This window comes from Cyclopterus lumpus, chromosome 11 (assembly GCF_009769545.1).
Source record: "Cyclopterus lumpus isolate fCycLum1 chromosome 11, fCycLum1.pri, whole genome shotgun sequence".
NCBI lineage: Eukaryota > Metazoa > Chordata > Actinopteri > Perciformes > Cyclopteridae > Cyclopterus > Cyclopterus lumpus.
In genome coordinates, this window is record NC_046976.1 from 2,496,342 (window position 1) to 2,505,734 (window position 9,393).

General features: G+C 43.1%; 1 protein-coding gene across 1 annotated transcript in view; it reads left to right on the forward strand.

The window, feature by feature from the left end:
- The window catches only part of LOC117739127 (nectin-1-like), a 113,890-nt gene extending 111,928 nt beyond the window's left edge, over positions 1-1,962 (forward strand). Inside the window, exon 3 of the mRNA XM_034545419.1 lies at positions 1,711-1,962. Within this exon, the coding sequence (XP_034401310.1) occupies positions 1,711-1,962 (252 nt within the window). The remainder of the gene's footprint in view (positions 1-1,710) is intronic.
- The last annotated feature ends 7,431 nt before the right edge of the window (positions 1,963-9,393 follow it).

Consider the following 9,393-nt stretch of genomic DNA (forward strand, 5'->3'; position numbering starts at 1 on the left):
GAGCTTCCAACGCTACTCAAAATCACTAAGTAGGATTGATACGGTAGCTGGGAGAGGGAGACACAACACAAAACAGGAACTCCTGACCCTTTAACTGCAATCAATGACAAGGATGAGAAAGGACTTTCATACATATCTTTGTAACTCCACTTCAGTGAACAAATTGTCAATCCTGATGATGGTGCCTTGGAAGAGGGGAGAGGGGTTAGGGGTCAAACTCATGTCTATTCTAGCATTCAGATTTCTGTATTCTCGTAACGGACTCATAAATAAAGTAAAAAACTAATGAAATGAAACCAGACCACCCAGCGCACAGAGATGAGATAATTATCAAATGTCTGTGTGCAATGAACATCATCCTAAAAGTTGCCAGATTTGACTAAATTTCACACGCAGATCATTTGGTTTTAACCTTTGACTATTTTGGAAGTCAATTTATTTCATCTACGGCCCGGATGACAACTTCCCTGACACCACCGTAGATCTTCTGATGCCCTATCACACGCCAAGTAAAGCGCTATGAGCTGTCTGCTACTGCAGTTTGATCCTGGTATGATCTCTACCCCTCTGGGCTGTGGATGGAATCAATACGCAATTTGTTCACACACAAAAACTGAAATTGCAGACGGGCAAAATTGCCCAATACATTCTCTGTACAGCTAACGGGGGAGTCTCATCCACTAATTCACGCTGACATCCTGGGGACGAGCCCTCTTCCTCATCTCACCCTTCAACCCTCCCCCGCTCCGTCTCTCCCATTCCTCCAGACGTCACACATGTTCTAAAGGTTTGCTAAATGTGTATTGATGAACTTTATTGCCCCTCTGTCCCAGTCCACCACTTCAGCCGGTGCTTTGTATCGACCGTAACGGCGTCACTTTGAGAACCGAGTAGAAAAGAAGCTCCATTTGGTTTAACATCGTGGTTGTCTCCCTTGTGGTAGATACTCATGACAGCCGTAGCAGATATCAATATCTTACACATATCAGAAATCGTATGTGACTATTAAGATGACTCAAATAGTGTTCTTTAAACTGGATCCTCGTTTGAGAGTCTAGAGAGACCTTTAATTTCCTCTTGCAGTAGATTCTTGACTTGATTCTTTAATTTAATGAGTTTGACATTTTGCTACTATAACTGAAATGATATTTGTCAGTATCCGATGGAAGATAGAACTGCTCATGAAATGATGGTATGTGTATCAAACTGTAAAAGCGAAGGATATCTGTTTGTCTGCGTGTCCTTCACATATCTAGAAGCCACTCATCTGATCTACTTACACTTAGTGGGTGTATTGATGGGGACCACGTGGAGTGCTTTTTGTGGAATTTTGTGAAATATAGACACGCGCCTCAATAACAACTTTCACATAAACAAAATAAATCTATAGCTATTTGGGGCCCTTTGGGATGTCCCGTGGTTGCCTACCTTGCCTCATTATAACGTCTGCCCCTGGTGTTCTCTCCCCTGAACCAGAGTACATTTCACATGTTGTTCTGAGCGTGGATAGCTGGGACTTGGGTGTGATGAAACTATGGTATGGCAAGTGTAAGGCTGAGGACCTTCATATATATATATATATATAGGCCTACATTTAAAGCTGCCAGCTTGACAAAATGAAAACAAATATAGGCTAAAACAAGGTGTCCATTCATCTTCTAAGTCTGGCTTTAAATTGAAATGTTCTTTTACAAACTCTGTTCCGACCAGGTGTCTTGGATATGGGAACCTATTGATGGTCAAAGGGACAACATCGCTGTATACCACCCTACCTACGGACAGAGCTTCCCCAACCCGTCCTTCAAGGACCGAGTTATCTTCCTCCACAACAATCTGGAGAACCCGTCCATTAGGATCTCGAACCTAAAGATGTCTGACGCCGGCCGGTACACCTGCGAGTACGCCACCTACCCTACTGGAAACGAACAGGGGACGACCAGCCTCGTCATGCTCGGTGAGTAGAGGGGACGGAACACTCCACAAAGCGTGTTCCTCCTGCAGAAACAACAAGCTGCTGTATATTTCAGATAAAGCTGTTTTTATGGAACAAGGGCGGTAAAGCATTAGAGAGGTCAACACTATTTCAACTTCTCTGGATAAAAGAGGCTCTGTATCGCAGTCCTGCTTCGTGGGCCTTGACAAACTCCTCCCCAGCCACCTGCTTATCACTGCTTTCTACGAAAGAGCTGGCATTGGACCCGAACCCTTAGAAGAGGCCTTTTAAAGCGCCTGACGAGTCTTCTCAGGGTGTGTTAGATGCCCAATAAAAAAACAAAGAAGTTGATGAGTTTGTTGAACTCTCCATATTGGTGGACTTTGTTTGAGTAAATTATTTTGCTTATTATTATTACTACATTGGAATACCTGAACCCAGGTTGATCCAGGTTAATTGAATGAAAAGGGCCTTTTTTTTTTTTTTTTACCCCTTTTAGATCTTGGACATATTGAGCACCTTTTTAAATGTAAAGTTTTTTTTTTTAAGCTGTGAACTAAAGGACATGACTGCACTGTGATGAAATGCATCAATGCTTGCGTTGGTGTTGACATTTCTCACCAAATTTATCGGAAAAAAAATACAAATCGATGGTTTAAACACTATCTTTTGTTTTCAATCGGCCATAATATTTAAAGGCCTGTTCTGAAACCTTTTGGGAATAATCTAGGTCATGAAATAAAGTCAGACCCCTCCTAGCCTCTCCTCATACGTTGTCCGTAACCGCTGTTTAGCATTGACTGTTCTCTCCTGTCTATGGACCGGAAGTTAAGCTGTCAGCACATGACAAAATCTGGTGAATCTTTTTATCTGGCGAAAGCAATGTGCTTTCCTTCCATCTTGGAATATGACCGTTGCCATGTTGTTTTTTTCATAATCAATGATTGAAATGCGGAGGAGTGACATAGAGGCACGTTATACGTCTCTGGGAGAGGTAGCTAACCTGTCAACCACATTAAGCCCCGCCCTAAAGCACACTCTGCTTTATGGTCTGTTTGACTCTAAAAGGACCATAATTTACTAAATGAACATCACGCTGTATTGAAGAAGACTTGAAACTAGAGATTGAGACCATAAACTCATGTTTACGATGTTTACTGAGGGAATACATCAAGAATTGATGTATTTATATAGACTTGAGTCATTTATATAGACTTCTATACAACCAGAGGAGTCACCCCCTGGTGGACAGTAGAGATAATGCAGGTTTTAAGACACTTCCACATCGGCTTCACTTCACGCCTGGTGTGGAGTCCCAGTCCTCCCAGTATTACGCTACATTTCCAGCCCACTCACGTTTTAGAAAGTGCAGGATATGATTAAAATGCCCTTGTGACTGTCCACCGCTCGAATATTCCGTTTCACTGGAGAATACTCACAGCACAGAAGCTAAAGACGCTCTTACTTCTGTTTCACTGGGACTTTAAAGCACGGAACAGTGACTTTCATGTGGAATCACATTTGGAGAACGAATGTGTATATGCTAAAAGCGGATTAGGCTCACATTTAGTATTAGCATTCATTCCTTTTCAAACAATAACTGGAGGTAATGTGTATGTATTTGATATCTGAGTCCGTCTAGTGAAAGAGTGGTTTGGCACTGTGAGATTCAATTCAGTTTATTTTATTTTCTATAGCCCAGAATCACAAATTACAAACTCCCCTCAGAGGGCTTTACAATCTGTACACATCCCTGACCTTTGACCTCACATCGGATCAGGACAAATAGAAGAAAACCTTTGACAGGGAACAAAGGGAAGAACCCTTCAGGAGAGCAACAGAGGAGGATCCCTCTCCCCGGATGGACAGAAGCAATAGATGTCATGTGTACAGAATGAACAGCGTTGAACACGGTGGGATTCAAATGTAGCCAGCCAGCATCCCTTTTGTTGACTTCCTATTATGGTGAAAGCTTCTGCATGAAAGTAGCTGAATCGATAATCGCCTTTGCTGCAATAACTTGCCATTGCGTCACGTTTTGTCCACAAGGGCAGCACCGAGGTCAACCTCTGATGTGACCTTCTTGACATATTGGAACACTTAGACCTTTCCATTTAATTAGAGTTAGATCTGGTTCGGGCCAAATGCCTGACTGAATTATCTCGAGGACCCTTATTGTGATAATCAGATGAAGGCCATTAATATATTCTGGACAGGAGGTAGAGACATGAGGACAGATCCAGCTCCCCTAATTGAAGGTCCATGTCCCGGGGGAGGAGACGTCGTTTTCTCCATTCTGACACTTTAGGATTTAATCCAATAAGTGAACTATCAATAAGTACACAGCCCTGGTTGTTGTCACCCTAAACACACAAATGGCACACGTGAACTACAGGCCGACGCCACAGTGAAGACTGTTAGACAGCAGTCTTATTCAGCAGTTTGGTTGAATTCTGTGTCTTCTTGTCCTGCTGTTAGTTAGTAGTTGGCTTTCTTGTTTTACAACAGCTGACTATACATGTAGATGTTATGGACCCGGTGGTAGAGGGGAAATAATGACCCCTGCTTCTTCAAATCTTGTGGCCAGGTATAACACACACATTTTAAGGTACTTTAAAGCCCTGAGCACAACATGGCACTCCTGATGCAGTCAAATCTGGATCTACAGAAATGTTGTACATATTTTTACATCCAGTTTGACTTAGTCTTCTTCAAAAGAGCATGATGTTCATTTAGTAAATGATGGTCCATTTAGAGTCAAACAGACCATAAAGTAAGGGATGCTTTAGGGTCAGGGCTAACTTATGATTGACAGGTCTCTACCAGAGACGTATACAGTGTTTCTATGTCACTCCTTCTCTGTCCAAATATGGTCATTTACGTTCCCTGGTTGCAAAAATACAAAATGACTTCCAAACAATTCAACAAACGTCACGCCGACTTCATCCACTTCCTGTCCACAGTCTATGGTGGTTGTCCGGATTTTGACAGAGTGGGGGGAGGGGGAGGCTTCAGTGTCAGACTTTGAAAGCTCCTGCTTTAATTAAATAATAAGTAGTAAATGATGTAACGAGCACAAGGTAAAACTCTACACACCTGTTGACTTTTCTTTTCTTCCCCGTTGATCAACAGGCTGAACCGCTTCAAACAAAAAAATGTTCGCAAATAAGCCCAGAAAATGGAAATCTGAAAAAACTGCTTCCAAACACAGGGTCATGATGAAAAAACAGCAACAACAACTGAGTGGTTTAGTTGCTGTTAGCATGGGACACATCCTGTTTCTAATCGGAGACAGATGGTGTTATTCATGCACCCCCATGTCCTCCCATTTGCGCGGCGCTCACAAAGGACTGCTGCCTGGTGTCTCTCTCCGGCACAGTTTACAGCGCTGGGGACACTTCATGCTCCAACGTGAATAACGACCGGTCCCTGGATCGTCATATAGGAGTGCCGTGCTTACAGTATATGGCCCGTAGCGCCAGTGGTTGTAGGATAAAGAGCTTGTGCACTCGGGGCTCCTATTATGGAGGCGGGGAGGGGGGAGGGGGGGGGGGGATCCAATACGATGTACTCTGAACTGAAACGGTGCATTTCCATGAACTCGTCTTCATTGCAGTTTCAGGTAATCCGCCTGGTGCTTTCTCCTTTATTCATTTTTTGATCACAGGACTTTTGTTTGTCAGGGTGACATGTTTGTTGTCTCCCCCCCCCCCCCTCCATCTCCACACACACATTTTTTCTTGCACAAATTGGGTACAATCACATAACAATATATTTATTCAGTCGCTGCTCTGCACAATCAAAGGAAGAATTAAAAGAGAGATGGATTTATGAAAGCTATGTTAATGTGTTGCCGCCTCAAATGTGGGTCAGGGGATTCCTTATCCGCTGCACTATAATAGTTCTCAAAGAGTCACTGTGGAGACACAATAGGAGGCCATAATGAATTAATATTAATTACAGTATCCCCAGTAATTGCAGGCAGTATGGTTCATGGAAAGGAATGTTTCACAATTCCTTTTATGTGTCCTCCCAGCTGCTTTTTAACCTTCACAAAAACAAGAGAAGAGAACGGGGCACACAGGAGGTGCAGAACTTGGCTCGCAGAGAGAGAGAGAGAGAGAAAGAGATATCCTGGTGGGCTCGGCCTCCCCGACCTGCCGCCGCTGGCACAAAGCAGAGGTCGACTGGGAAATACCTGCCGAGTCTCCGTTTGTCCCGAGCAGCCGCCGTGCCGAGCTCTCTGGGACAGATTCCGGTCCACGTAAACGCACTCGCTGTCTCAAAGTCACTGGAAGACGGTCACATTTTACCTTATTGGATATGGAATCCATACGAGCCAATCACATTAGATCCTTATCGAATCCACAAGCGTTGGCAGCCAATCATATTACTTTTTATTGGATCTAGAAGCACCAGCACCCCCGGTCATATCACAACTTATTTAAGTGTGAATACATAATACTTACAGCCAATCGTATTATAACTTATTGGATACAGCGCCACCGCCAGCCAATCTTATTACCACTAATTGGGGCGTGAATAAAGAATCACTCAGTTGGCAGTGAGTGATATAATATCGTACTGGATCAGGACCACACAAAATGGATGAGAGACAATAATATTGCATCTTACTGGATATAGTGTCGCCAGCAGGACGGAAATACAATTGCAGGTGAGGGAGAGTCTCGTGGCTCAGTAGGCTGTTTGTTGGTTTCTAAATCCTTTCCATCGTGTTGGATTTGAAGAGGTGGAGGACTGGACTGCAGACTGGAGGGCCACTGGCTGCAGTCCACTGATCAACGCAGTGAATACGTGTCAGAGTGGAGGGAAGCTTCTGCAAACATTTCTCTCAGCCGGAACTAACTCAGGGGGTGGAGTCAATCCCTAATGGGCGGAGCCACCTTTCGGGCACAGGCGCTGAATCCAGAGGAAAAGACATTGAAATGCAGCCATGTTCCTTTTTTCAAGCGTGGGTCAAGCTCATTCTAGAACGATTAATGATTTGACACTTATTAAAGTGTCACTCAAATTGTATTCAAATAAATGTTATTCAAATCATTATCCCCAATGCTGGAAGTTTTGCAATATTTATATATTTGCATTACAGTATTACCAACTCTTGTGTCAGTTACCACAGTCCCAGGAAAGACATTTTTTTTATCATTGGATACAAACTTTAATCCCATACTAAAAACTAAATGTATACAACATTAAACATAACTGGATCCTCTTCCATCATGCAACCTTTGAAATGTTGAAATGATTGGTAAACATAAACTGCACCTACCAGGGACAGAAAGAACAACATATTGAAGTAAGCGGACATATATTTAAGGACCTTCTTGGTTCACTGGGCTCTTGTTTACAACAAAGGGCCAGTGTGTGTAGCATTTCTGTCAGAAATGGAATACATTATTCCTAACTATGATTTCATTAGTGTACACTCATCGGAAACTAAGAATCGCTGTGTTGTTCGTTAACGAGTCATCACATCTCCAGGGAGCCGGTCCTCTTCATGGAGTCACGTTTATTGTCTTTGTGAATTTGCAAATGTTCACTGGGCCACTGATGTGCATGAACCGCCTTTTTAGTTCCAAAATGTATTATGTATATTAAATAGTGCTGGGCAATGCGGAACAAATTTAAGCGATTATTCGCATGATTTTTCTGTGATTAACAGCGATTAATCGCTAAATTCAATAATGAATTAAAAACTAGTGTATTACACGCTTTTATTTTAAAGTAATGTTATCAGAACAATATCACAGGCACTCTGGGAGCAACAGCAAGTTAACATAAATAAATCTGTTTTCTTTTTTCAGTAGTTCGGGTCCCTGTTAGAGTGGTCTAGCACAAACAAAAGTACTCAGCTGGAATTTACTGTGCTGGCTTTTTAGTGTGGAAAGCCTCCGGGTTTCCTTTAGAGAATCTCAGTCAAAGAAAGAAAAAAAGATTGAGCAGTTACACAATGACAAAATGTACTTTTAACATCCACTTTCTTTTGTATCCATTCCTTTATCCATGTACAATGTGCTGCTGTTCTAATTCAGCGGCACTTGCTGGACTGTGTTTGAAGTGGCCCACAACTGTTCTGCATTTGTTCAGGACTTTGTCAAACGCACTGTTCTGCAGAGACACTGTGACAGTTAGCTGGACCAGAGAACTGTCAGCCTCCTGCAGGAGGTGTGCCGGACCAGAGAACTGTCAGCCTCCTGCAGGAGGTGTGCCGGACCAGAGAACTGTCAGCCTCCTGCAGGAGGTGTGCCGGACCAGAGAACTGTCTTACAGCCTTTATTGGAAATGTTCCACTGCTGTGCAACATGAATACAATGATCCGCGCACGTGCTGTTAACGCATGAAAAATCATTGTCGGCGTTAATGGATTGCTATGTTAACGTATTTATAACGCGTCAACCCTAATATTAAAATAAATGCCAAACGTCATACTAAATTACTAGATTTTTGAGTACGGGGGTTGATGGCTGTTGATGAATATCCCACAAGGCACAATGTTCGAGATGGAAGAGCTAGTGTGACCTTTGACACATGTTCTGAAAGTTACCCAGAAGTCTGTTGCCCTTCTGACACTCAGCTCACCAGCTGATTGTGGCCTGCGTCTTGTACATACACTCCCACGGGGCTCTTGCATGCTCATGCATCGGCCCTTAGACTCGTGAATAGTGTCACACTGAATGTGAGAGAGAGCTCCTGCTTGCATGTGGAAGATTTGGCCTCATAGCCCTGGTAATGCCATGATATTAATATATGTGGAACTAGTAGTGTGACTTTAAACCTCTTTGCTGACCCATTGAATCCAGCTGCTGAGGGAAATAGATGCTCTCCTCCTCCTCAACATCTGCTTTGCAGACGTTTATGACCCTAATGGCTCGAGCCAGCTGCAAACAGCAGGAAGAATGTGTTTTTTAGCCTCCAGGTCAGCTCACAGGTGAAAATATGTGTAAGCGTGAGAAGCTGGGTATTGCTCAGACAAAGCTAAACCTTCCCTGGATGAGCAAAGGTTAAAGAGGTTGAACAGCGCAGGTTCAGAGTCCTGATGACAAACCGCAGCCGGTATTTTTCATCAGTTTATTTATCGGTGCTTTTACGACAAAACCTACCTTAATTCAATAGAATTGTATTGACTCCGCGGCCCTTCAAGGGTTAGGAGAGATAACCCAAACCAAACGATGGCTGTGCACTCAGTCAGCAGAGAACAATGAGAGATGCTGCTCAGTCGCTGTGTAACAACCTTGGTTGAATTGGAACAGCATCCACCATTCTTTATATTGTTGAGTTGTTGATAACAGGCAGAGGAAGGTGAAACAAAATAAAAGAAATAAAATGCCTTTGAGTTTACATTTGCCCTCAAGTAGGAGCATTGAATCAGTCAGAGTACAGTTAGACGTGGCAGCACAAAGGGGCTTGAAACGCGAGGAGGCCTCGGGTGCTTTTTGTAT